The sequence below is a fragment of the Heterocephalus glaber genome, unplaced genomic scaffold (genome assembly GCF_053883595.1).
Source record: "Heterocephalus glaber isolate CG9 unplaced genomic scaffold, H.glaber_assembly_v1.0 deba00000546, whole genome shotgun sequence".
NCBI classification, from domain to species: Eukaryota; Metazoa; Chordata; class Mammalia; order Rodentia; family Bathyergidae; genus Heterocephalus; species Heterocephalus glaber.
Window position 1 is genome coordinate 7,527,814 of NW_028258147.1, and position 27,980 is coordinate 7,555,793.

Consider the following 27,980-nt stretch of genomic DNA (forward strand, 5'->3'; position numbering starts at 1 on the left):
ACAGAGCAAGGTTTATAGAGTAAAATCACAAGGTGGGTACAAAATTATGATCAACCGATAAGATTACAAGTATAGTCACTTAGGTAATACTGTTCCAATGGGAAACAAGTTATGTAGCAACAATACATGGATGACATCATTAACCTTGATTGATAATTTATAGTCTTAGTCTTGTCTTTAGTCTTAGTCTCAGTGGGTGGGAGAGGATGGCCCACCCCTAATCACATAATGGTTTATTTATAAGGGAAATCCCAAAAGGAAGGTACCAACAATCTCAAACTTCCCTTTATCCCCTAGGGAAGCATGCAAATCTGACCATTGTGACTTTAATCTTCTTCAGATGCACCTCCAGTCACAGTTTTTTTTTTTTCTTGGTACCAGGGATTGAACTCCCGTCCTTGCACTTGCGAGGCAGGTGAGGAACCACTGAGCTAAATCCCCGGCCCTCTCCAGTCACAGTTTTGAAGTGTTCTCATCCTCTGCACTGACTCCCTTGAGGGCCCAGTCCTGTCTCACTGCCTACAATCTTAGCTGTCTATAATACATGGAGGCAGAAAGGGGCCTAGATGAAGCCACTTTCCAGCCACTTCTCCAAGGATCACGGCCTGTGAGTGAAGCCAGGTAAACACCACCGAGTGGCCCTAGTTGACCGGATGGGAGCTCAGGTGACTTGCCTTGACTAATTTCCCGACCTGTGAAATTGTGAGAAATAATTAAATGCGTTGGGGTAGCCTGAACTCAGAGTGAGAGTGAGAAGACTCTGTTTCAAAAAACACACAAATATCCACATGGAAAGGCAGTGTTTCTCCTGTCCTTTTGTTTTCACTGGTACACATATAACATGACAGTCTTCTGTGGATCAATGTTTTAGAAACTACAAATATAGATTTGTATTAAATAATGAAATGGTTTTGGTCTAAGCCACTAAGTGTGGGGTGTTTTGTTACACGGCAGTGGACACAGATACTCCATGAGCCTGGATCAGTCTCCTCCCTAGAACATTTCCCTAGCACAGGCCTGGAGAATCAGCTAAACAGCTGATTTTCTGCCTACTCTGGCTCCTCAGATAAATTGCCCCAGGGCAGGGATTTTCCTTTGCCATTCCTGCTGTGTGCTCACTCATGGCTGACAAAGGTATCCAGGACAAAAGGTGCTTTTCTAGTCAGGAGATAAAACACTTTTGAGCACCTGCGGGCTCAGCCCCACTTTGTGAGCAAGGTAAGACGAGGGTCTATTCCCTCCTCAGTAGTGGCAGGTGAGGGCCGTGGGAAATCTCTTTCCTCCCATCTAAGGTACAGTGCGTAGAGTGGACAGCGGGAGAGGGCACGGTCCCCACCTCTCTCCCCGGAGGCGGGAGGTCTGCGCCGACCGGTGGGAGGCGCTGCAGGGCCCAAGCCAGTGTCTGGAAATCAGAAAGTCCCGCACAGGCTGCCAGGGCAACTCCTGCCTCTGAGCTTCCTTCCTCTTCTGGTTTTCCTCAGCATGGGCCAGAAGAGCCTGGGAAGTCCATATGGCGGGGAAGGGACGGGGGTCCTTTCCAGTTCCACTCTTGCAGGATACCCACCCGATCTACCAACGCCGATTCGGGGATGGGAAAGCGGCTGAGTCCGAGTGTCGGCGCAGCGGGGTCGGACCCAGCTCGATGACAAGGGCGGAGCCCAGCCTCCTCCCGGATCCCCCGCCCCCTGCAAGGGCCCCGCCCCGGCGGCCCCGCCCCCCGCTGAGACCCGAGTGGCGCGCTCGGTGCCCAGCCCGGGCTAGGGAGCCTCCGGGAGGAGAGGCTCCCGCCGGCCTGAGCCGCGGCCTCCGCATGGAGGGGCCGCTAGCTTCGTCCCCGGAGTCGGGGCCGCTCCCGCTGCCTTTGCAGGGAGGCGGAGCCGCCGCTGTTCTGGAGCCCGGAGCCCGGCAACACCCGGGACACGAGACGGCGGCGCAGCGGTACAGCGCCCGCCTGCTGCAGGCCGGCTACGAGCCGGAGAGGTGACGCCCAGGGCAGAGCGCGCGGGGCGCATCCGGGGCGGGCGGCCTAGTAGGGCGCAGCGGCTCCAGGAGCCCCGGGGGCGCTTCGGGGGAGGGGCGGGGCAGGTCCGCGCACCCTTCCCCTGCACCGCCCCCACCCCTCACTTCCCGAGGCTGAGTTCCGCAGCCACGCCCCCGCTCTGGCTGGGGGATGCAGGCGTGCACTGTGCAAAGAAGGGGTTCGGGGCTGCGTGTTGCTCGAGGGAGCAGGTTCTTAAAACGCTCCTTGAAATCTTAGTGCTGGATCGGACTTGGACTACGCACCCGACGACACCTGGCCCAGGTCGCTTCAACTCCTGGGTTTCAAACAGTGCTTGATAGAGTCTCTGTCCAACTTTGCTTCCTCCTGAGCTGTTTCCACCTGCAACTGTCTTCATAGTCTTACTGGGAGGTGTGGGTGTCCCGACCAGCGCCTTCCTAGAGTAGTCAGGTGAAGACACTGACCCTCCTTACCATGCACCCTGTGAAGCCGCAGCTGCAGCTCCCCTCCTAAGACTCAAGCTCCCTTGCTGGGTTATGGGAGGGGGTGAGGGTCCCTGCAGGAAGAGTAGGGGTAGTGAGCCGAGCCCCCAGGGAACTGGCTGAAAAGGAGACAGCAGGCTAATCTCTGCATTGTATCACAGTTTGAAATGCAATCCGAGTGTCCTACCGGTCCAGAGGATTTGGACTTTTCTCTCTCCTCCATCTGCTTGTGCTCAGCAGCTTGGGGAAGTGGCCTGGCAGCTGGGTTGGTTTGGGGTGAAAAGAGGGTGGTCTGGGGGAATTAGCTGGGTAGCTCTGCCCAGGGCCCAACTGCTTATGTAGGAACTTTTAACAGTTTAGGGGCTAGGAAGCCCGCCCCCTCCTTCACATACAGGCTGCCTCTCTAGGACTGACTCCAGATTAGGCAACCCCTGTCTTTCTGTCCTTCCTTTCTCCTATGCTAGAAATCCAGCTGCTGGTGTTCAGGGCTCAGTGACAGGGAGGAGCCACAGTAGGGGAGAGAGCAGGCTGGGGTACTTGGGTGCTTTATGGACACTGTGCCTTGCTTAGAGCAGGTATTGCAAAAAGCACTGTTTCAGAGTTCAGGCCAAGACACTCAGGAGCATCCCTTCTCCAGATTATACTGCTGCAGCAAGGGGCCAGAAGGCTCAGAAGAGCTGGTATAAAGCCTGAGCCCCAGCCAGGTGGTGTGATGAGTGAGATTCAAAACCTGCTGGCTAGACCTCAGTCTGCCTTCACCAACACAGAGCCATGGGATGAGGTGGGGTTCCATGAGAAGTTCTAGGTTTGAGTTCAGTGTAACTGCTCTCTGGCTCCAATTTGGGCCAGCTGTAACCCCTGTTACCTTTTGTCTCCTAAAAGTGTTCTGAAACCTTATTTCTTCAAACAGCCCCAGAGCAGGTAGACTTCGGGGGTCTCTGCCTGGACCTTAGTACCCCGGTGGGTCCTATTGCTCTGTTCTGCTGAGGAAGAGGCTCAGACCTGCCCCCTTCCCCTTGAAGCTGTTAGGTGGGGAGTCTCAGGGGACCAACAGTCTTTCCTTGGGCTGAGGAAGCTCAGTGGTTGCCTGGGTGTCTCTTCCCCATGGAGAAAGCAGCTGGGGAAGATCAGGAGGAGGGAGGAGGGGATGGGGTGGATTAAGTGTCTGGAAATGGACAGCCTAACCCAGGGCTGAGCCCGGCAGCTTAGAGTAATGAGGAGCCTGACACAGGTCAAAGCTGGGGTGGAGGCATGGGGCAGTGGAGTGTGTAATCACTGGGAAGGTGACCCTTCCCGCAAGCCGACCTCTTCCCCTGGGACCAGCATCTTAAATTGGGATAGATGTCACATTAAGGTCACCTGACAGGGCAGAACTCTGCTGCTTTCCCTGGTCCTAGCCCTGGAGGAACCCTGATACTCTAGTCATTCTTGACACATGTTGTAGGGGATAGTGACTGAGAGTGCTAAATAATCAGAGGTGCTTCCTAGGTATTGCTAGCAAGCTGGTCCCAGCTCTCACAGAGCTGGGAACCCTTACAGCCCCTGCCCTCCTTTCTGATGCCCATTGGCCTTGAGAGGCCCCTATCAGGAGCCTTCTTTTCAACTCCACTGGTGGGGAACGAAACTTGGGGGTCTGTGATGTCCCCATCCCTTCCCTTCCCAATAAGAGACAAGAGGACAGCTGTGAGTCTCCTCTAATGCTCTGAGCCCTGTGAGAAGCCTCCCCTTCCCTCTGTGCATGGATGGAACAGTCTGTTTTCCTGGCAGGGTCCCGGGGGCATCATTGGGAGGCTGGGCATCCCAGGAGCCTCATGGCTTGGAAGCCCATGCTCCCCTGGGCCTGGCTGCCTCTGCACTGCTGAGAGGTAAACAAACCCAGACTCACAGGGCCAGGAAGGGAGCTTGCTTGTGCCACAGTGGGCCCCCTTGCCAGGGAAAGGATTGTGTCCCTGCCCGCCTTATTCTCTCACCTCACCAGAAATGAGCTGTGGGAACCACAGGAAGGCAAAGGGAGGAGACTGTGGGGTCTGGTCAGGAGCAGCATTAGCAGTTCTGGTCACAGGAGAGGGAAGGCGCTGTCACCCTACCTTCCCTCACATGAGTCAATCTGCTACCTAATCCTACTGCCTCCAGGTAGAAATATGGGTCTTGCTGGCCCAAGGCCACCAAACTTATGCTCTGGGAAATTTTCAGAAGTTTTCTAACCTCTGATTTGTCTCATACTTACTTGTCTGAGCCAGGCTCATTAGCCTCCCTGGGCTTCCCTCCCAAATAAAAATGAACTTTCTGGGGCCAGTTCCTGGTTTCTACACTAGTTTCTGATCTGAGGAGGGTAGAACAGCCAGACTGAATTCTTGGACCCGTGATGAGAAGCTTTATCTCTCTCCACTTTTGAAACTGTATGTCCTACTAAGGGGAGACCATAATAATTAGCAATTAATGGATTGTGAGTAAATGTGATTACTTATAAAAAATGCTTTGCAGATTGCAGAGGGCTCTAAGGCCGCCCAAAGGTCAAGGAGTGTCATTATTAAAAATTCCTGGCCCCTAGGAATGATCTTGGGTCCGGATGAGCGGTCCAATTTCCACCTCCTGTGTGTTATGGAGCTGTAAGCCCATAGCAGTTTGTCAGGGTTCTTTCTGGGCTCTGATCAGGGTCCGAGGATTGGCATTAGGGGACAGCAGAATCACGTTAGAGGTACTCAACGGGGACTATGGCAGGCAGGGCCCAGGGGCCTGGAAGGGGGCGTGTCCGGCCTGGCTCTGTTCCCTCCTCTGCTGGCTGGTCCCACATCACCCTCCGTGGCAGCTGCCGGGAAGGGTCGCTGTGCTAATGCCAGCAGCCTGGGCAGGGCCGAGGTGGTGGCTGGGCGGGCCGGGCAGGGCCTTTGTGCGCGAGGGGAGGAGGCAGCGGTTCCCGAGGGCGGGGCAGGAGGAGAGGGCGGGGCAGGAGGAGAGGGCGGCTCCGGATTCCCACTGCTGCCGCAGCCCCCGCCCCTGGCCCGCGGCGGCGGCAGCGTGGCCGCGGCAGGCTTCAGCAGGAGCGGCGGGGTGGCCCGCTCGGGTGTTTATGTCGGGTCGCGGTGTCCCCCGGCAGCATGGCGGACTACCTGATCAGCGGCGGCACCGGCTACGTTCCCGAGGACGGGCTCACGGCGCAGCAGCTCTTCGCCAATGCCGACGGCCTCACCTACAAGTAAGCGCTCGACTCGGCCCCACCTGGGTGCGCGCATCCCTGCACCGGTCCCGGCCAGGCCCTGCACGTGCGCGGCTGCCAGCCGCTGACGCCCCTGGATCCCGGTCCAATAAGAGTGACTTGGAGCTGATGGGGGCTGGGCAAGGGAAGGAAGGAGGCCCGCGCGAGAGCAGATGGACGTGGCACAGCGACATCGAGGGCCACGTTGCCTGGACTTGTCTCTGGCCGGATCTGTGTATAGCCTGCCCCCTTCCTCCTCTCGGGGCATCCTGGCTCCCCGGATGGCCCTGGGGGTTGAAGGGGAAGGCAGGTGTGGGAGTTCTGGGAAGACTAACCAGACCTTCAGCTGTCCCCCTCCCATGCACGCTGGGAGAGCAGAAGAGGTCCTGGGGCCCAGATCCGGCAGCTGCTTAAGTGTTGTCCCCAGGAGAGGCCTTGTGGGGGCCTGGGATGACCCCCTTTCCCCACCATCCAGTCCAGGTTTCCTTCTACTCGTGCCCCTCCTGCACACAGGTTGGCACTGGTGCCCCTCAGCCCCCCAGTGTGAGTATTCTGTGACCACCCCCCATAAGCCCACCCAGAGTGGGATTTGGGAGAAGGATGGAGACCTACCCATCTGCCTCTGGCTCAGCAGTTTGCCTTTTTCTTTGGGCCCTGGGCCAGTTGTCCTGCCTGCTGCAGGCCTGGCACTAGTTGTACCTCCTGGCTGCAGGACTATGCCCCTGCCAAGAAGGAGCATTTGAACCCAGGACGGGGCAGAGTGGGATGCTGGCCAGCTAACAGCACTGGCCTGTCCTATGTCTCCTCCCTGGCTTATGAGCATTCCTGTTTGTCAGCCAGTTTCCCTGCACACCAGGATACCATGTCACTGCTGGGAGGGTCTGGTATTACTTGCCCTGGGTGAGGGGTGTGTATGAGACCCACAGAATGCCAAGAAGTGCATTTCTTCTCGGGCCTCTAAGTGAGCCACAGAGGCCTCCCTGCCATACAGAAGGGCTGCCAAGGGGTGAGGGCAGCTGAAATTCTTTGGTGATGGGTGAAGGAGTAGATCTTTGATATATTTTTCATTGGCATCTTCTACTGGAGCTCTTGGAAGTTTTTCTAGGCCTTGGGGCAAATTAACCACCCCAGTCTCATCTGCTCTGTGGCTTTTTCTTCCTGCACTGGAGGTGCCTGCTGTTTTGCTTAGCTGGGTTCAGAGTTTTCCTGGAGTGTGTGGCATTTGCTTTTGGGGTGTGTCTGTCAACCTGCTGTGATTTCAGGCAGATTGTGCCAGTGGGGGCCCTTGGGCTGTAGCACTGGACCCAGACCCACCCATGCAGCCCTGGACTCCACTTTTGGGCTTTGCTGCGACCATGGCCCACTCTAGTGTGGGCACCTGCCATGCTTTGGCCATCCCTAACCGTGATGCCTCCTTCCTTCCCTTTCTTGCCTGGACCATGTCTGTAGTTGCCCCTTGTCGGTTGCTGTGCTGTCAGAACTTGCCCTGCACTTGGGCCCCTAGGGTCCCTCCATGCTGCTTTGAACCTGTGTGACTCAGCAGCCTCTGCACTGGGGTGTGCAGCTTGTCCTGTGCTGGGTCATGGTCATGCCTTGTTGCACTACAAAATAGTTCTCTGTATTTTCTGGGTTCACTTATTGTCTGGCCCTATCAAGACTGAGGAGTGTTCAAGGGCAGGCATTTGTCTGTTCTGTGTGGCCATATGGGAACGGCTCTGTCACTTGACAAACCCTCAGCCCTGAGGGCAGTGGAGGTTTTGAGCTAACCACCTTGGTGGTGCCAGGTACATGGCCCTGCTGCCATCTTTGCCTCTAGTTCTCAGGACTGGAGTCAGCAAGACACCATTGAGGGGAATGAGGAGAGTTTGTCCAGCTTGTGCCTCTCCCCATCCCCATGCTCCTCCCCTGGCATGGCACCCCTGCCCACCAGGAGCACTCACTTTCTGTCTTCACAGCGACTTCCTGATCCTCCCAGGATTCATAGACTTCATAGCTGATGAGGTGGTAAGTACTTCTTCTTTTGACATCGGAGGGGCTGGGCATGGGACAAGGCTGACTCTCACTCAAGGGCAGGGTGTGGGAGAGACCTTTCTTGGAAATGTGGCAGGTATGACCTTTATTTTTGCCAGAGGAACTGACAGAAGGCAAAGTGTTATGCCTGACAGGGCAGAGGCAGCTGGGTGGGGTGAGGGGTACTGGGGGATTCTGAGTGGGGGCCTGGCCTGAAGGCAGAGGACACTGTGGCACTGATGAAGCCAGGAGGGGGTTAAGAAAGGCCCTGGGCTAGGAGGGCTTGGGTGTGACTGTCTTATATGGATCATAAGGATTGGATGTTGTCTCAAATGCTGAGCAAGGACAGGATGGAAGCTTATAAAGTTATGGCCACTTTGTTTGTTTTTGGTACCAGGGATGAAACTCAGGACTTTGCCTTTGCGAGGCAGGCAGCAGCACCACTGAGCTAAGTCCTTGGCCCTATGGCCACTTTGAATATGGTGGTCAGTGATTGGTCACTGACTCCTGCAATGGACATAACTGGCAAGAGGGTTAAAAGGAGTAGTATTTTGTACAAATACAAGGAAACATCATGCCTTGCTTTCCACAAGGTGCTCAGCAATGAACCAAATGGATGAACAATTAGTGTACTTATTATATACTAATTGTATACTGTTATAGTCTCATGAAAACCGAGGGGCTGTTGGGATGATAGAAATAAGTTTATGAAAAAGTTTAATGATTCTATGATGTAGTCATGCATATTAAAAAAATCATTTATTTTGTTTGGTTAGTTTTGGGTTTTTGAGACAATGTCTTGCTGTGTTGTTTAGGCTGGCCTTGAACTCACTATGGAACCTAGGCTGGCCTTGAACTCTCAGTGATACTCCTTCAGCTTCCTGACTGCTGGGATTACAGGCCTATGCCTCCATGCCTGACCAAAACAGTCTCTTATCTGTTGCTGTTATTATTACTGATTATTCTGGTCCTATTCTCATGAAAGGCCAAAAATCCTGAACATGCTCAGGTCATTTATGTGTTGGAGAAACTCCCATCATAGCCTATGTGTACCTAGAGCTGACCCAGACAGATTATTGAGGGGGAATTTTGGCTATTTTTATACGCGCGCGCGCGCGCGCACACACACACACACACACACACATATTTTGGTACCGGAGATCGAACTCGGGTCCTTGAGCTTGCAAGGCAGGCACCAGAACCACTGAGCTAAATCCCCAGCCCAATTTATATATTTCTCTTATGACAGCAATCAGGAAGTCTTCTCCGTGAAGCTGTTCGGTTTAACAGACTTTAGTGTAAACACCCTCCCTGGCTTTGTACCAGAGCCCGGACTGATTACCAGGAAGAGAGGGGTCCAAAAGACCCTGCCTGGTTACTGAGCATCTTGCTGTCCTGTGGTCTCTGTCAGGAAGGCTGGGGCCTTTCTCTGCTCTGATGGGAGAGGAGGTGGTGCTTTTTTCTAGACTGAGGAATCAGGGTTCTGGCCCAAGATCCGTGATTGACTTTAGGGGCCTCTGAATCTCAAAAATGACATACCAAAGTCTGTGTCTGCAGGGCTTAGGGGCTAGGATTGGCAGCTATTGACCTGAATTTCAGAGGGGTCTATGCCTTACCACCCTGAATGCGCCCAATCTTGTCTGAATCTCAGAGGTCTGATTTGGCCTTTCATAGACAGGTATCATTCATAGAAGATTCACAGGTTGAGTGTCCTTTATCTGGAACAGTCAGGACCAGAAGTGTTTAGGATTTCATATTATTTTCAGATTTTGGAATATTGGCATATACCTACATAAGATATCTTAGGGGTGGAACCCAAGTTGAAATCAGAAATTCACTTATATTTCATATAAACCTGATATGGCCTGAAGGTAATTTAAAACATTTTTTACAGTGTCTGTTTTGACTGCCCTATCACATGAGGTCTGGTGTAGCATTTTCCACTTGTGTCATATTGGTGCTCAGAAGGTTTAGGTCTTCGGAGCATTTTGCATTTTGGATCTTTAGCATAGGGACACTCACCTGTTTTTGCAATCCTGACTCCTCTCTAGAGCGCTAGCCCCTTAGTCACCCACTTTCCTGGATTGCTAATAGACACCTCTCTGTACCACCCCTGCCTTGGCCTTTGTCACCTAGAATCCCAGCACATGTTCCCAGTGATCACTTGGCCTGACTGTTTTCCTTTGTGGCTGAAGTTGTTTTGTCCGTGTGTCTCATGTTTGTTATCTTTCCATCCAAGTGAAGCATCAGCTCCAGGAGAGCTGCCTTGCTCATTGCCCTGTCCCCAGGGCCTGTGTGTAGCCAGAGCTGACCCAGACAGACAGTTAGGCTATTCTGTATGTCTTCCATATGCCCATAATCAGGAAGACTTCTTGGTCCAGGTGTTAAGTTTAATAAAGTTTACTGAGCACCTTGGCTTGTACCAGAATCAAGACTGGCTGCTAGGAAGAAAGATACCTAACAAAAAAGGTACCTATAAAAAAGGTACCCCTGCCTAGCCATTGAGGGTCTCCCTGTCCCTGGTGCAGGAGGATACAGCTAGGCACTAGTGGATGTTAGTCTGGTTGCTTATAAAACCCTTCAGTAGACTGTACTTCTGTCCTCAGGACCTGACGTCAGCCTTGACCCGGAAGATCACGCTGAAGACACCGCTGATCTCCTCTCCCATGGACACTGTGACAGAGGCCGACATGGCCATTGCAATGGCTGTGAGTCCTGTGCCTAAGCAGGGACCCCCAGGGCAGAGGGGTCTGAACAGGGTGGACTGTTCAGAAGGACAGGGCTGAGGAGGGTTGGCCCCTGGCTCTAACTGCACTTCCCTTCTGCCCCAGCTGATGGGAGGAATTGGTTTCATTCATCACAACTGTACCCCAGAGTTCCAGGCCAATGAAGTACGGAAGGTCAAGGCAAGTACCAGGCTTGACCCAGAAAGATTCCACCTAGTAAGCTGTGGCTTGCCAAATCTCTCACCTCCCTTGGTACTCTTCAGGCTGCTGCACTGCTGGCTGGTCATTGTGGGATCCTTGTCACTGTGGCTGCTTGTCCTCACAGTGGGGGCACAGGGCTGAGCCCTCATTTTCCTACTGGCCCCTCACTCCACTGAGAGTCCTGGCTTCCTTCCAGCCTTTTCCTTCCCCTTCTGTCCGCAGAAGTTTGAGCAGGGCTTCATCACAGACCCTGTGGTCCTGAGCCCCTCACACACTGTGGGCGATGTGCTGGAGGCCAAGATTCGGCACGGGTTCTCTGGCATCCCCATCACAGAGACGGGCACCATGGGCAGCAAGCTGGTGGGCATTGTCACCTCCCGAGACATTGACTTCCTTGCTGAGAAGGACCACACCACACTCCTCACTGAGGTGCCTGCAGGGGAGGGCAGGCGGGGCTGGGGTGCAGAGAGGGCCCCACATCCTGGGGCTCCAGGTTGGTGCTTGTGACTGGGGACCAGAGGGAGGCTGGCTCCTTCTCTCTCACCTGCCAACCTCCAGGCAAATGTTCCTGGCCCTATAGGTGATGACGCCCCGGATGGAGCTGGTGGTGGCTCCTGCAGGAGTGACGTTGAAAGAGGCAAACGAGATCTTGCAGCGCAGCAAGAAAGGTACTAGGGAGCAGGCAGAGCATTTAACCCTCAGCCTAACTCCTGGCATCCTCTGCTCCTCTGTTCCTTCATGGCCCTGCAAGTAGCCCCTCCCTGGACCTTGAGGAAGGTTTGAATAATCTCAGGGAGGCCAGAGCATGATTTCCAATGTCCTTCTTCTGGCTTAGGGAAACTTCTCTCTAATTCAGCATCCCCACTGTGCATTTCTCAAAACTGGTCCTCCGAAGTGCTTGCCATATAAAAAAGACCCATGTGTGGGTGTGGCAGCGCGTGCCTGTAATCCCAACACTCAAGGCTCAGGCCAGCCTGCACTATGTAGTGAGACCCTATCTCAAAAACAAAACCCAACAACAACAACAACAAACTTCTGTGGAAGACAAAGACTCAGAACAAAAACAAAATTTAAAAAAAAAGGGCTGGGGATATAGCTTAGTGCAAAGGCCCTGTGTTCCATCCCAAGCACTAAAAGGTTCTGTGGTCTTTTTTGTTTTGTTTTGTTTTTGTTTTTTTTTTGTTATGGGGGATCGAACTCGGGACCTTGGGCTTTCGAGGCAGGTGGTGGCACCATTGAGCTAAATCCCCGGCCCTCTGTGGTCTTAAAAGCTTGAGAAATGTTGCTTTCTATAGGCACACATTTTGCATAGAGTAGCACTTTGGTTTATTATCAGTCTGATTATTTAACAATTATTATTTATAATTAATAATTATTAGTAATACAGAATGACCAAAAATTGCATAGTTCTCATTAATTTTTAAACTAATTTAACAGGAAATATAAAATGACAATTTCGTCAAATTTATTCAGTACCAGACCTGACTAGCTGAAATGACACCTGCCCAAGAGTCAGGATGTAAACAAACGCACTGCTGCTGTCCAAGTGATGCTCAGGGTAAACTGTTAAGTGGTTAAAGGCCCTGAAAGTCCTGCAGTTAAATGTGAATATTGCAGCTTACCACGTCATTCTCACTAGATCCTTGTGGGCCGTCGCTTCCCCTGTCCACAGTAGAGATTCTTTGGGGTGTGTATAGAGCAGGCACACATTCCCCTTGCTGGACAGCCTCATATCTGTGCCCAGACAAGGGGTTTTTGACCATTTTGGTCTGTGGCCCAGCAGGTGAAAGGCTGTCAGTGCTCAGACACTGCCTCCCTCCCAGGCCAGGCCACAGGACAGGAAGAATCCTAGGAACCTGCTTGCTGCCAGGAGTTTGCTTCCTGCTCCTTAGGACAGAGTCCAGGTTCTTAGGAATACTTCCTGGGTGGTTGCTGTCACCTAGTGGCTGATTTGGGTATTTTTCAGTGGAGTTTCTGACCTGGGCTATTTTTATCCCACTCTCCAACACACATCACCCACTCCCCCCACTAACCTCCAAGCCTGCCTCTTCACCTCACCTCTGCCTTCCTGCTCAGGGAAGCTGCCGATTGTCAATGATCGTGACGAGCTGGTGGCCATCATTGCCCGCACAGACCTAAAGAAGAACCGAGACTACCCTCTGGCCTCCAAGGACTCCCATAAGCAGCTGCTGTGTGGGGCAGCCGTGGGCACCCGTGAGGATGACAAATACCGCCTGGACCTGCTCACCCAGGCGGGCGCCGATGTCATCGTGCTGGTAAGGAGACTAGTGGTTCCCCAGAGCTCATGTTCACCTCTAATTTAGCCCATGGCTCTCCCCTGTTGCTCTTTCTCTGGGCTTCTGTGTGCTCCCTGGTGTCAGAGTTCTGAGGGTCCTGCCACTCTCTCCATGGAGCCCAGAACACTCTGAGGACCTTCCTTGTGACTCTAATGGTGACAGCACATGTTCCCTGAGGGCCCCCTGCTTGCCAGGCACCAGGCTACGACCTTTATATATATTTGATTAATGTCACTTGGTTAGTGAGTTGGTGGGAACAGCATGTGTTAGTCAGCTTTCCAGTACTGTGACAAAATATCTGAACAACCAACTTAAAAGGAAGAAAGGTTGTTTTGCTTCACGGTTTCAGGGTTTTGGTCCATATCCATGGGCCCTGTTGCTTTGGGCCTTTGGCAGCACAGTGCATCATGGTGGGAAGTGTGGCGGAGGAGAATGTGTATCGCATGGTGCACTGGGAAACAGGAAGGAAAAAGAGGGGCTGGATCTTAATAGCCTCTTCCAGGGAATGCGTCTGGTGGCCTCACTTCCTCTACTGGGTCTCACCTCTTAAAAGCTCCACCTCCTCACAGTAGTACCATGGCCTGGCCTAAGCCTTCAACACATAGCTCCTTTGGGTGGGCACTTATGATCCAAACTATAAGATAGACACAGTGGTGCACCCCTGTAACCCCAGCTACTTGGGAAGCTGAGGCAAAAGGACTGCAAGTTTGAGGCCACCTTGTGTAACTTTGCCGAGACCTTGTGTCAGTCTGAAAAGAGAAAGACTAAAGATGTAGCTCAGTAGCAGAGCATTCTCCCAGCATGTGGTAGGCCCTGGGTTTAGTTCCTGACACTACAAAAGAAAGGGAAGGGAAGGGACCCAAACTGTAGCAGATCTCAGGGTATTTTCTCTCTCCAAGGGTAGGAAGGGGCTCTGCCTGCTCTGAGGCTGTACCTGAGTGTTTGTTTGGCCTTCTGGGGAAGCAGGCCTCTTTTGGCCCTCAGCTGAGTTGTCAAGTGACTTAGGGAAAAGAAGAAAAGAAAAAGCATTCCTGTGACATGTGATTTGGGGATCTACCCATTTGGGGTCTCCCTGCCCAGGGTGGAACCCCAGCTGTCCAGCCTGAGCTTCTATCCCCCTGTTTACAGGACTCCTCCCAGGGGAACTCAGTGTATCAGATCGCCATGGTGCACTATATCAAGCAGAAGTACCCCCACCTCCAGGTGATTGGGGGGAATGGTGAGTGCAGGCTGCCCCCATCCTGCTGCTCATGCCCCCTTTGGTTGCTGCGGGTGTGTGTGTGTGTGTGTGTGTGTGTGTGTGCTAGACTGAGGTTCCAGGAATGTGCTGGGCAGTGCAGGGGATCCCATCCTCATTTTGTTCCTCTATTTTTCTCTCCCAAATTCCAGTAGTGACAGCAGCGCAGGCCAAGAACCTCATTGATGCTGGTGTGGACGGGCTGCGTGTGGGCATGGGCTGTGGCTCCATCTGCATCACTCAAGAAGGTGGGTGTTCAGGAGGAAGGGCGACTGCTGGTTGGAACATCCCCTGGCCCACCACTGGCCCTGGGGGCTCACTCTTGTTCCGTGCGTAGTGAGTGCTGGTCTTTCCTGGGATGTAGACTCAGGGTGATGCAGCCACAGGCTCTGTCGTGTCTGGCCCATGGACTTGGTGGGAGTCAGGGATAAGCAGATGAGGGCACTGAGTTTGGGTGTGCACCAGCCTGCTTGGTCTGCAGATTCTAGTCAGGGCAGTCCAGTCTGAGGCCTGAGGCTGGTATGACTACTTTTCCATGGTGGCTGTTGGAAGCCACTTGAAGGTTTGGATTGGATTTGTGACCAAGGCAGAGATGCTTAAGGCACGAAGATACCACGTCCCTAAATAGGTGGGGATCTTATGAACTCATATTACCATTGGTGATAATAGAGTAGCAGGGGGAGTTCCACTCAGGCACAAAGCTCTTTTGCAGGTGGATTCCTGTAACATGGAGGGCTAGAGGACACCCTGCTGTGTGTCCCCCGTGTGGTCGAGAGCATTCTTCCTGAAGGCTGGTGTCTTGTAGGGTGGCTGTCTAGAGGACACTTAGTCAGTGGGGATGGATCTGGTTCCTTTGTGCAGGACATTTCTCTGAAACACCGAGTGATTCGTTTTGCATCCTTGTCCAGAACATCTCCCCCTTTCCGTCTTTAGGGCATCTGCCTTTTAAGTTTCTACCCTCACCTTAGCTGACCACCATGATGGTAAAATATGGCCCTCTCTCACCTAATATATATTAATTGAGCACCTGCTGTGTGCCAGGCACTGTGCTAAGCTTTGGGATATAAGTAGGGACAAAACTAATGGCCCCTTCTCTAGCTTAGCCTGTCTTGCACCTGTCCATAGCAAATTGCCGTTTCCTTAGGATTTCCACTTTAAACCTAAAGGACCTTGGACAAATAAAGAAACAAGTGAAAGTCCCTCCCCAAAGGAGGCCATGACCCTAGTTACAGCTTTTGCAGCTGAGAACTTCACAGGGGGGCTTGTCTGTCCAGAGCAGGTGATACTAGGAAGCACCAATTTGGGGGTGCTGTACTCTGGGTGAGCCGGCACTGATCCCCCACTGAAGCCCCTGTGGTGCTGTTTGGGGTGAGTGGCCTGAGTCTCTGGAGTGACACACACCCTGGTCTTGCTGGCAGCTGTCTTATGCCTCAGAAATGCCATTCTGTGTGTCCCTCTCCCAGAGTGCAGGTGGGCCATGGGGACAAGGCTGACTCCCCCTGAGCCTGCCCTGTGCTGCTGCTGAGTCATTTCTGTGCACCCCACCCTCCCCAGTGATGGCCTGTGGCCGGCCCCAGGGCACTGCTGTGTACAAGGTGGCTGAGTACGCCCGGCGCTTTGGTGTGCCGGTCATCGCTGATGGTGGCATCCAGACCGTGGGGCACGTGGTCAAAGCCCTGGCCCTCGGAGCCTCCACAGGTGAGGGGGGGTTCTGGGGATGGGCAGATATGGCTGGGAGCTGGGGGGCAGCAGGATTGCTGTGGGGCAGGAGGCACTGACCCCTTGACCTCCACAGTGATGATGGGCTCCCTGCTGGCAGCCACCACAGAGGCCCCCGGAGAGTACTTCTTCTCGGATGGGGTGAGGCTCAAGAAGTACCGAGGCATGGGCTCACTGGATGCCATGGAGAAATGCAGCAGCAGCCAGAAACGATACTTCAGGTGCGTGACCTGGACCCAGCTCCACAGAGTCGCCTGTAGCCCTCGGGCCCATACATAGCCCTGATTTCCCCGGATGATACTCCTCTCCATATTAGAGTTCTGGAAGCTGAGGCACAAGCATAGGTAGCAGATGAGACACCAAGACCTGGGCCACCTGACTCAGAGACTGTGCTCGTCTCTGCTGTAGCCTGGCGAGTGGCTGCCGCAGGGACCCTTGTGGGTGACATCCTCTCTGCCTGTGCCCTGAGAGGTGGGGAGGGGTCCTCTGAGCCAAAGGCTGCTGGGCTTAGCCCCTCCACCCTTTCCCGAAGTGAGGGGGACAAGGTGAAGATCGCACAGGGCGTCTCAGGCTCCATCCAGGACAAAGGCTCCATTCAGAAGTTCGTGCCCTACCTCATAGCCGGGATCCAGCACGGCTGCCAGGACATCGGGGCCCGGAGCCTGTCCGTCCTGCGGTGAGTGCTGAGACTGGAGGGGGCAGCAGGTGGGAGCCCTTGGGAGCCTTCCCTCCCTCCTGCTTCCCTTCTGTGTCCCTTCTCTACCTGGGTGCCCTGACCTGCTCACCTGCCCATCTGCCAGGTCCATGATGTACTCAGGAGAGCTCAAGTTTGAGAAGAGGACCATGTCGGCCCAGATCGAGGGTGGTGTGCACAGCCTACACTCGTAAGTGGGCAGCCTTCTCACCCTGGCTGGCTGGTGCTGGGATGGGCAGGTGGGGCCAGGGTTTGGAGGCCGGGCCGATACTCCACAGGACCAGGGACCATCTGCACCAGAGTTGATGCTGCTGCAGGATGGACCCATTACCCTGTCCCACAGGGCCCAGCCACCCTGGAACCCTGTCCTGTAGCCCCAGGGAGCCAGCCTGCTCCCCTCAGGCATCTCTCTGAGCAGGGCATGAGAGGTGTGGCCCCTAGTCCCACCGGGGCTCCCTAGCCCTTGCTTGCTCAGGAAGCTTGGTGGCAGGTGGTGGTGGCTGGTGACGCTGGGCTCTTGCTGGTGGTGGTCCCAGGCAGGCAGAGAACGAGGGCACGAGGCCTCTGGTGGAGAGAAAGGCAGAGCAACAGATGCCAGGGCTGGCGCCGGGGTGACTGTGGGTGGGGGCAGAGCTAGTTGGCAGCAGTAGTTGCAGGCATGTGGCCCGCCCTGGTCGAGAGGACCCATCTCCCCAGGCATAGATGGGCATCTAACCTGTGTCTCTTTCTGCCCTACCCTCCCGTAGCTATACCTTTGTGCCGTGTAAGTAACTGCGCTGCCCGGGCCAAGCCTAGAGTAGAGCAGGGGCAGTCTGGGGTGGGCCTGGGCTGGGAGGATGGACATTGGGTTGGTGGGACATGGACCCTGGGACTGGGCCCTCCTGGCCCCTGTCCCCGGCACCATGGTGGAGCAGGCAGCTGTGGCCCCTCATCCAGCCAAAACACAAATCCCTGTTTTGAGATGATGAGAGGTTCCAGTGGCCACAAGGGGCCTGAGCCGCCATGTGTGTGGGGGTGGGGTGGAGACAAGGCAGCAGAAGCTCAGCGCCTGGTCACAGAGGTTCCTCCTCTGTGAGGATGGCCGTGCCTTCCTGGGCCATCTCTCCATCCCAGCACCAAGGACAGTCCACTTAGGTGTGACAGTGGCTAGAAGGAGCATGAGTGTCTTTGGACCTGGCCTGGTTCTTCAGGGAGGCCCTGGACTGTGGAGGCCAGAGACCCAGGGTCACCTCCTGCTTTCTCCCACCCCCAAATCTGGGGGTCCCTGGGTGAGGGGATTTTAGGAAGGGAACAGGGTCTACGTACCCACTCTCGGTCGCCTCTTGTCTCCACAGTTTCGAGAAGCGGCTGTACTGAGGACGGCGGTGGAGGCTGTGGTGGTGGAGGAGGCACTCCCCAGGAGCCCGCTTTGGGCACAGCCTCCCTCCATAACTGAGAGGTCCATGGATTTGCACTACGGGTTCCCCAGCTCCTTTGCAAGGAGAGAGGAGGGGAGGCCCTAAGGGGACTGTAGCCCCTTCTTGGGGACCCCTCACAAGTTAGGACTGCCCTGGGCCAAGCTGCCCTGGGAGCCCCCCAGGTTGTCCCTTCTTCAGCCCCCTGAGCCCAGCCAGCCCGGGCTCACAGGCCCTGTGCCTGCCTCAGGTCTCTCTCTTGCTGCAGCCTGCTCTGCCTGGCTCTCACCCCTGGGGCAGGTGGTCCCTCCTGGCTTCTCCTGTAGGGCACCTCCCTCCCTGCCACCCTCCCCTAGGAAATGGTGCTCTCCTGGCCTTGCCTCTGGCCCCTTCCTGGGCTGCTGCTCTCTCAGCCATGGGTACTCTGGGCTCCAGACCTAGGCCACGGGGGAGGTCTCTGCTCCCTTTTCCTGGCCTGAGGCTACCCTGGGCTCTGTTCCTCTGGCCACGCCCCCACCCCCAGACCTGAGGAAGCGGCTGCCCTGACTCGCCACTGTTCCCAGGTGTCCTAGTCCTGCCCTCTCCTCTCAGCTGCAGTTGAAGGCTTTAATTTTGCACACTTTGGGGTCACAGTTGTGTCACTGTACATTAAATAATCTGAATAAATCAAGCAGGTCTCGACGCCTCTACCATCCTGTCTCTGTCCCTTGCTCATGGGTGGCTGGTGCCGCTCCTGGTGGTGAACTAGAGCCCCATCAGAGCAAGGACGGTGAGGAGGGCATTACAGTACCTGAGGGCAGTATGGATGCAGGTGGGCATGTGGCAGGAGGTCTCCCAGGGCTGTGCCAGCTGGCCAGCAGGTCCTGCAGCCAGGTAGTGACCAAGAGGGGTCATTGTGGTTGTAGAAGACCAGCAGTGGGGGCCTCATGGGTGACTGCCAGAAAGCACCACTGCATCCTTGTAATGCCGAATGACACAGCCCAGGCACAGGGAGAAGGCAGCGTGGCGGTGGCCCTGACCACCTGGTCCAGGGCCTATGGTGTCATCAGCTGAGATATACCCATAAGTATCAGGCAATCAGTGAGCTCTCACTGTTCATATATGGAATAGGTCCTGCCCTCCACCTCTGCCGTCTGCTCAGCAGACAGGCTGCCCCACAGGCTGCTGCATACCCCCTAGAACTGAGAGATCTTGGGTCATTCACATTGCCTCTAGTGTTGTGGCTGGGCAGTGGTTGCAAAGGTGTCCCATTAGGCAAGGAACAGACAACACTCAGACAGACAGAGCCAGGAAGATGGTCTGGGACTGCCCTGGTGGCAGGGACAAGCAGAGGGTGAGGAAGATCCTTGTTTATAGGTAATGAGGATCTGGAAATGCTCCCATGACTACCAGGGAGGGGCTCTGAAACACCTTGTTGGCACACCCTCCCTCCCCCCCTTTCTCTCTCTGTCTCTGTCAGGCCCCCACTGGCAGCCTTTTGGCCAGGGGACCTGACATCTGTGGACAGCGTGTCTGGACTGGGTTTTTGCTGCATCCAGCTTTGTGGCATCTTCAGGAATGAAAAGAGTAAAGTTAAGTGGCAAGATGTATCGTTTCAGAGTTGGCTTTCCATCTGTGCCAGGAGTTGTCACAAAAAGAATGGATCATTGGGAGTCCCTGGAGGCCTTGTGCTCTGGCATCTGTGGCCTCAGTGTGCACCTAAGGTCAGAGATGACCCAGCTGTCAGGGAGGAGGATCCCAGATCCAGGAGGTGGAAAGGATGAGAGAAAACCCAATTGAGGCTGTGTGTCATGGCCTGTCTTGCACCCTGGTTTGCAGAAACCATTACAGGAAGCAGTGTGACCAGCAGTTGAGATGGGAAAGGTCTTGGGTTTTTAGATAAATGCTAGGCCACTCTGAATTAAGGAGGTGAGTGGAACTAGAACTAGAGCCAATCTATCAATAGAACTGAGAAGTGGGATTGGGTTGCCCCGTCACTTGAGGTACATGAAGTGTTCATTTAGCCCTTCTGGAGGAAGCTCTAGACAGCAGTCCTCAGATTTTGGTGTGCATCAGAATACCTGGCGAGCTAGTAAAGACGCCAGAGGCCCAGGCTCACTGGAGTGAGTGGGCTTGAGGCTGAGCCTCTGGCTGGGTACCCAGCCCCCAGTTCTCATATATACCCAAGTTTGAGAATTACTGTTGTAGAAAAAAATCCAGCACCCAATTACCTGATTTCTGAGTCTCATTCCAATGCACATGTTACAGAAAACATCTCCAATGCCCCAGCACCTACCTCATGTTCTCATTACTTAAGGATTATGTTAGAGAACCCAGACAAGGTTATAGGTACTCAGTAAATGAGTCTGTTTGCCCTCTTGTCCAGAGGAGTAGCAGCTGGGGATAACCCAGACAGTGTGCTCACTCTAGGCTGCTAATTCAGCCACGGTGGGCACAACCCAGGTGGGACAAAGGGACAGATGCCCTTGGCAGGAAGGCCATATGAAGTGGATATGCAGAAGCAGCTGAGAGCCACATTTCGGCAGAAATTCATGCCCACCTGGAGTGCAACCTGGTTTATGTGGCCCAGGCACACCTTACCCTCTTCCTGGCACACTCACCCAGTGCCACTGAGCAGCCCAGATCAGTCCTGGAATGGGCACAGGCAGTGGCAAGCCAGAAAGAACTGCAAGGATGGAAGTGGGTGGGGCCGGGGGACCCGGGGTGGGGGAGTGGATGGAGTGGGAGAGTCATGTCACTATGGCAGCAATGAGGAGCAATGGGACCATCTCTGGGATACATGGGGACAGATGGAGAAGGAGCAGTGGGCAGCCCTCACCTATGGCTCCACCTTCTGCCCTACTCAGAGGACTGAGAATGGGGCTCTCAGGCGGCATGGCTCAGGAATGCCGATGGGCCCAGACTAGCCCTCTGAGGCCCTCTCAACTTTAGTGGCTCTAGGGCCAACTGGGGAGTGGACAGCCATCCCCTAGGGGAGGGTCAGTACTTTGGCTGTGGATGCCTGGTTGGCCCAATCCCTCTCTCCACCCTCTCCTTCCATCTGGATTGAGGTTGGGGCACAAGAGGGACCCCCCAGAGGGCAGCTGTGGGGAGGCAGGTGCTCCTACCCTTAACTGAGCTTCCTATCCTTTCAGGATCCCTCTGACTTTCTGTTGTTTTATTTGAGACAGGGTCTAGCTATGCAGTTCAGGCTGGCCCTCAAATTACTCATATAGCCCAGGCTGGCCTCGATCTTGCAGCTATCCTCCTGCCTCAGCCTCCTGAGTGGCAGGATTGCAGGCATGTGCCACCATGTCCAGCTTTGGATCCCCTTTGGCTTGTAAGGGCCAGACTTCAAGCCCTGCCTTTACACAGACCACCTTACTAGAGATTTTTTTTTTGGTACTGGGGATCAAACTCGGGTCCTTGCACTTGGGGGGCAGCGAGCGGAACCACTGAGCTAAATCCCTAGCCCTCTAGAGGTTTGGAGGACCAGTTCTACCTACTTCCCCACACCTGCAGCAGCCCTTTTGCCTCCAGCCTGAATTTGGAGGTAGGAAACTGGTCAGAGAGTAGTGGCAGGGTACAATCACCCAGCCCCACATCTGGTGTACCAGGGCTGGGCTCACCTGCAGGGTGTGGAAGTCACCTTCCCCCTCAATTACCTTGTGGAAAATCTCAGGTCAGGAGGGGGGATGGGTGGAATCAGGACCCAAGAGACCTTGGTCCCCATATTCCTGCTCATTAAACCCATTGGCAACATCACCTTCTGGGATGAGATCCAGAGTTTCTGGCTCAGGTAAGGGGCAGGCAGGGGACATCTGGATAGTAAGATGTAGCTTTAGCCTGGGATGGGTAGACTAGCTTTCCCTGTACCTCAGTTTAGAGAAACTGGTGACCTAACAAGGAAGGGACCCCAGCAGCTTCCCCTGTCCTCTGTTTTTGGAGACAGGATCTCACTATGTAGCCCAGGCTAGCCACAAACTCACTGTATAGCCCAGGCTAGCCCTGGACTTATGATCCTCCTTCATCAGCCTCCCAAGTGCTGGGATTACAGGGGTGTGCATGCCCAGCTACTGTCTCTTGAACCCACACTTCAGATATTGCACTTCCTTGTGCACATTAGAGTGACCTCAGAGTGGCTGAGGGCAAGGGCTGCCTCAGGCAGAATCAAGCGGGGAGCCCTGGTTTCCATAGCAGGCGTTTGTCTGCTTCTCTCTTCTCCAGGAGAAAGGCTGATGTGAGGCAACTGTGATGTGTGTAAGGAAGCTTCTCCCCACAGAGGAGGAGTGTGAGACTAGGCACCAGGAGCTGAGCGGTTCAGCTGGAGGGGTAGCGGGAGGGGTTGGTAAGGACCTTGCTGTGACCCCACTTGTCACTCTCCCAACCCAACTCTAACATTTTCATTCTCCCTGTGGAGCACGGCCCAGTGGACAGCAAAAGACACGTCTGCACTGCGGATTCCGAGCTTCAGGAAATCAATTAAAGGGAGGGACTTCCTGTGAACCCATGTCCCCTGTCTTCCTCTCTAGAGGGGGAAAGACATGACTCCTGCTCTCCTCGTTGTTGCCTACAATGTCCAGTCTTTTTTTACGTCCCTGGTCTCTGGGGAGATCTGGGGACAAAAGAAGCAAAGCGCTTTTCTGCAAGATGGGCGGGAGAGGTGGGGGTGGCCAGAGGGGTGTTCCCTGCTCCCAGGCTTCGGGACTCCCTGTCCGGGTGCTTCAGAAGCAGTGTGGCACTGTATCCAGCAGATGGCGTCTAGACCCATTGACCGCTGGGACCCCGGGGAACCGGAGTGGGGCAGTTTCCTAGGCAACAGGCAGCGTTTCCGAAAGCCCTGCCCTTGGCAACCATTCCCTGGTTGCCCACATCCATAGTAAAATTGGCTTCTGAAGGACAAGAGGGGCACAGGGGGTAAAATAATCTCTCAGAAAGAGAGAGGCTGCTGGGATGCAAAGAGGAGAGTAATAGATTTGTTTTCTGTTGCCATTTTTACTCTGCACCAGTGACAAGCTGGATGAGTCTTGTCCTCAGCAATCCTGTAAGGCAGTAATGCATATTCCCTTATTATGTATGGGGTGGATGAGGCTCAGAGAGAGTGGCTTGCCCCAGCCACCAGCTGCTAGGAACCTGTGCCTACCTAGATGTCCTCCTGTTGGTTCCCTTCGTATCAGCAGGGAGGGTCTAAGCCCTATGAAGGAGCTGGCAGCGAGGCTTGCTATGAACCCAGGAATGGAGCAGCACACAAGGGGCAGTGAAACAAAGCCAGATCCTTCCAGCCCAGGGGTTTCCTTGCCAGCCTGGGTGGGACCCTCTGCCCAGAGACTCTGCTCACTCTTAGTGGGCTTCTCTATCAAAAGGTCTGCAGAGGTGGAGAAAAGGGGACTTAGGCAACCACTCTAAATCGGGAGAGCTATCTGGCAAGGACACAAAGCTTTTGAAGCCCAGGACTGTTCTGGGGAGAGGAGAGGCAGGAAGGGGTTCAGTTTCAGGGATGGTGCAAAGGGGGAAAGCAAATTCAAGTGGGTCAAGAGACAGATTTGGAGGATTCAAATTCAGTTCAGTTTTCTAATTTGTATTCCCTTAAGATCTCCTCTCCTTGTCTACTTCACATCTCACCCTGAACATAACCAATAATGAACTAGCTCCTTAAATTATTTGTTTTCTAGAGAAACAAAATCAATTATCTATCATTTCTATCTATCTATCTATCTATCTATCTATCTATCTATCTATCTATCTATCTATCCATCTGTCTATCTATATCTGGAGAGACAGAGACAGACAGACTTATGATAAGGAATTGGCTCACATAATTATGGAAGTTGAGAAGTCCCAAGACCTGCAGCCAGCATGCCGGAGACCCAAGAGAGCCAATGGCAGAAGTCCAAAGTCCAAAGACAGGAGAAGACTGCTGCCCCAGCTCAGAGCCAGGCAGGGAGAGAAAATTGTTTCTTACTCAGCCCTTTTTGTTCTGTTTGGGCCTCCACTGGATTAGGTGAGGCCCGCCCACACAGGGGAAGGCAATCTGCCTTTTCCTCAGACTACGGATTCCAACATTAACCGAACCCAGAAACACCCCACAGACACTCCAAGAACTATTTTCACCCTATGCCTGGGCACCCTGTGGCTGACTCAGGTTGATACATGTAATTAACCCCCCCCCCAGACCTTTTAAAACCTACCCTACCCCCCAAAATAATTCCATTCCTCCAGTTGCTCTGATAAAACAAAACAAAAACCTTGGAGGGACCCTTGACTTCTCTCCCTCTCACATCCACGCTTAGTCTATCAGCAAACCTTGCTGGCACTGCCTTCATAGTGCAGCCTGCTTGACCACTTCCTCCAGGCTCTTCCAACCCAGTCTCTTGCCCTTGTTACTGCAACGAGCCCTCATTTTCCAGCTTTCGCAGCAGCCAGAGTGATTCAATCAAAATGTGAGTCAGGGCATGGCTTTCCTCTGCTGGAGTCCTTCCAGTGGTTCCCCCAGGTCAGAATAAAAGCCACAGCCTTTAACTGTGGCTTCCAGATCTTCATGATCTGACACCCTGTCTGGGACCTTGTTTGCTGTCCCTTTCCTCCCACCCGTTCTGTTCTACCTGAATTTTCTCCCTGCTGTCCCAAGTGCTGCCACCAGGGGCCACTTCCCCTCCTCTCCCCTCACTCCTGCAGGTGTCTGCCTGGGTTTTTTGTTAGACCTCACTGAGCATACAAGAGCAGACCACGCTCCCTCCCCTTCCACAACACATCCCGACATCCTCCTTGTTTGCATGTATGTTGTCTGCTGTCCCTCATATGTCATTATCCCTAAAATAGCGTCACTGATTAATACTTGTTAAGTAAGTGAAGAAACACAGAAAACATCTTCATCTCCTTTTTTTTTTAAGACAGGGTCACTCTCACTATGTAGTTCAGGCTGGCCTTGAACTCACTATGTAGCCCAGGCTGGCCTCAAACTTGCAGCGTTCCTCCTGCCTCAGCCCCCCAAGTGCTGGACTACAGGCATGTGCCACCACGCCTGGCCATCTTCATCTCCTAATATATACCAGTAAACACAGCCATGCTGAGGATGAGAACATAACACCCATATTCTCTTGAGGAACTCAGTACCTATCAGGAAGATCAACTTTATTTTGTATTTGTGGGCAATACATTGTGTACGTAAGGATAGTGCAAAGATGGCTGCACATGGAGGGTTTATTCTATGCCAGACACCGTGTTAACATGCATTATGTCATTTATTATAGGACTGTGCAGTGGGCACTATTACCATCCTCATTTCCAGAGCAGAAAATAGGTTCAGAGAGGCAAAGTTGATTTGCCCAAGGTCACCCAGCTGGTTAGCTACTGTGCTGATGGTGTGACCTCATCCTCATTCCCCAGCCCAAAGGGTCTGTTCCTCTGGCTCTCCTAGGGCAACTCAGGAGACCCCAGAGATGGAGAAGGGAGAAAGAAGAAGGGAAGGGGCTCTGGTGCTTCATGTCTATTGGGAGAGAAATTGAGGCTAGAGCTAGCAAGGGGGCCCCACCAGCCAGCCGTGCCTCCCTCTCCTGTATGTCTGCAGTTCCCTGGGCTGATTTGGTGCCTGCCCTGGCTCTGGCCTTTGCCACCTCCCAGTCTTGCCTCAGGACTGGCTACATAGGGATCCCTTTCTGGCCTAGTCAAGCATATAACTACAAGCTGACAGGCACCCGGGTACCAGGGCAGCTGTGGCTGGCCAAGGATGAGGTCACAGGCTGAGCACTCCATGCGCAGCCCCCCTCCCTCATCACAAGCTCAGTCCTTTCCCAGCTGCCTGCTAAACTCCCCTTCAACCTCCTTTCTACCCCCACAGCTTTGGCTCTGCAGGCCTGGTCTCTACCTGGCAAGCCCAAATGTATTAGTTTCCTGTTGCTGCTATAACAAACTGCAAGAAATTCTGTAGTTTAAAACAACCTGAATTTATTATTGCACTCTTTTGGAGGTCAGAAGTCTAGGATGGGCCCTCTGGATTGTGTTCTTGTTGTTTGTTTTTTTTTCTTTTCTTCAATACTGAGGATTGAACCCAGGTCCTTCATACTGTGCTACATCCCTGCCCCTTCTTTTTTTTTTGGTACCAGGGATCGAACTCAGGTCCTCAGCTTGCAAGGCAGGTGCCAGAACCACTGAGCTAAATCCCTGGCCCTCCCCTTCTTATTTTTAAGGGAGGATCTCACTAAATTCGCCAGGATTGGCTCAAACTTGTTATCCTCCAGCCTCAGTCTCCTGAGAATCTGGGATTATAGGCTTATGCTACTGTGCCTGGCCTGGGTTGGGCCCCTTCTGAAGGCTCTAGTGGAGAATCTATTCCCTTACCTTCAAAAGCTTCAAGAGGCTGCTGAATTCTTTGACTTGTGACTTCATCTTCAAAGCCAGAGCACAATGCCTTCAAACCTCCTCCTTTGATCTGCTTCCATGTTCACATCTGCTTGGACTTTACACTCTGCCCTCCCTTATAAAGACTCCTTTGATTACATTGAGCCCACCAGATACTCTATGACCTCCCCATTTCAAAATCCTTACCCTGGGATGGGGATAGTAGCACATGCCTGCAATCCCAGCACACTGGGAGGCAGAAGCAGGAGCATCAAATTTTGAGCCTAGTCTGGGAAATTTAGTGACTTGGTGAGGCCTCGTTTTAAAACAAAAAACAAAAAAGCCTGGGGATATATCTCAGTGGAAAGACCTTAGGTTCAATCCCCATTACCACAAAAACAAACAAACACCTAAGAACATCTGCACAGAGTCCCTTCTGCCATATTTAGAGGTTCTGGAGATCAGGACATGGGCATTTTTGGAGGGCAGTTAATGGACTTGCCACATTAGCTGGCAGCTCATCTCCAGCATATCCAGAGGAAATGTTTACAGCATGTTTACCATGTGCCACACTCTGCTCAGCATGGACAGAGCATCTCATTGTCCACATGAGGGAGGCAATGAACCCCCATACATGGGTGTTCCAAAAACCTGTGGGTTTGCTCCACCTCCAGGCATCCTCCCCAGATTGGAAATAAACCCTTCCCTCTTGGCTTCTTTGGCTTTGCATCTCAGAGGTCCTGTGCTAGGCCCAGGGGCCCTGGTGTGGGGCATGGAGGAACAGGCACTTGGACAACGTCAGGTTGGAAGGAGGCAGGGTTTTGTGGGCTGGGACACAAGGGTGAGCCCTTGCTGCACGTGCAGCATTGTGCATTTGTCCATTTTTTGGGCAGAAGGAGTAGAACTTCCATCAGTGGGGGCTTTGCCTCCAACGCTGAAATAACCTGCTCTAGGCTGCCCCCAGCCCCTCTTCTAGGTTCTCATCTCTGAGCCAGCTTGTCCTGGAGTTCATTTGGCAAGGGACCAAGGCCAGGGGAGGCATTGGAGAGGGTGCATTGTGCACTATTGTGCATTCTGGAAGGACCTAAATCTGCCTGGTCACAGGACAGGGAAGCTGCCTGAAAGAAGACACAGATGGGGGCCAAGGATTTAGCTCAGTGGTTCCGCCACCTGCCCCACAAGCGCAAGGACCCGAGTTCGATCCCCCCAGTACCATAAAAAAAAAGCTTAAAAAAAAAAAGACACAGATGAGCCTGGCAGTGCCGCCTGCTCCTCCCTCTAGATTGCTCTGAAGCAGTGGTCCATGGGCCAGCAGCAGCCTTAGCATCACCTGTTTACATAGCCTGCACTCCAGACATCAAACAGCCCACCCAGTGCCCAGGAGCAGGTGAGAGGAAGAGAGAAAAGGAGCTTAGGGTTCCCCCAAAGGCCATGGGCACAGAATGTGTCCCCTACTCCACCCCTTGCCTCAGTCTGCCTCTTCCAGTGGAGGCAGCAGGTGGCCCCAGAATCCATGTTGATATTTCCACAATGAAGGCCTCAGATCTCAGGGGAGACAAGGGAGGAGGGCTGAGATGAGGAACCAGAGGTTTCCACAGGTTCCTCCCCAGCTCTTGGCTGCAGGGAGGAGGAAGGCCTGCTGAGGTGAGCCAGGGACTGTGCTGAAGCTCCAGAGCAGGAGGAGGTGTCTCTGCCATCCATGGGCAGCA

At 53.7% G+C, this 27,980-nt stretch overlaps 1 protein-coding gene across 6 annotated transcripts; it reads left to right on the plus strand.

The window, feature by feature from the left end:
• The first annotated feature begins 1,463 nt into the window (after positions 1 to 1,463).
• Impdh1 (inosine monophosphate dehydrogenase 1) lies at positions 1,464 to 18,644 on the plus strand. 6 transcript variants are annotated; one of them, XM_013076533.3, is made up of 16 exons: positions 1,728 to 1,980; positions 5,579 to 5,677; positions 7,633 to 7,681; positions 10,294 to 10,395; positions 10,519 to 10,593; positions 10,837 to 11,043; positions 11,195 to 11,282; positions 12,691 to 12,890; positions 14,040 to 14,130; positions 14,301 to 14,396; positions 15,703 to 15,846; positions 15,944 to 16,088; positions 16,400 to 16,543; positions 16,668 to 16,751; positions 17,308 to 17,324; positions 17,896 to 18,644. In XM_013076533.3, the coding sequence occupies exons 1-16, from the start codon at positions 1,811 to 1,813 to the stop codon at positions 17,994 to 17,996; spliced, it is 1,812 nt and encodes a 603-aa protein (XP_012931987.2). In that variant the 5' UTR covers positions 1,728 to 1,810; the 3' UTR covers positions 17,997 to 18,644. The 6 variants fall into 6 exon arrangements, with proteins under 6 accessions (XP_021093281.2, XP_012931987.2, XP_021093280.1 ...); XM_021237621.2 differs by having other exon boundaries at positions 15,968 to 16,088; XM_087204567.1 differs by having other exon boundaries at positions 15,703 to 15,838; positions 15,936 to 16,088.
• Positions 18,645 to 27,980: the final 9,336 nt, after the last annotated feature.

Excerpts from the sequence above, each read along its gene's own strand:
- Impdh1 (XM_021237622.2), top strand. The coding sequence starts at position 1,511 with ATGGCGGGGAAGGGACGGGGGTCCTTTCCAGTTCCACTCTTGCAGGAT. Across the intron at positions 5,678-7,632 it reads GCCGACGGCCTCACCTACAA|CGACTTCCTGATCCTCCCAG; the intron begins GTAAGCGCTCGA and ends CTGTCTTCACAG. Across the intron at positions 14,397-15,702 it reads CATCTGCATCACTCAAGAAG|TGATGGCCTGTGGCCGGCCC; the intron begins GTGGGTGTTCAG and ends CACCCTCCCCAG.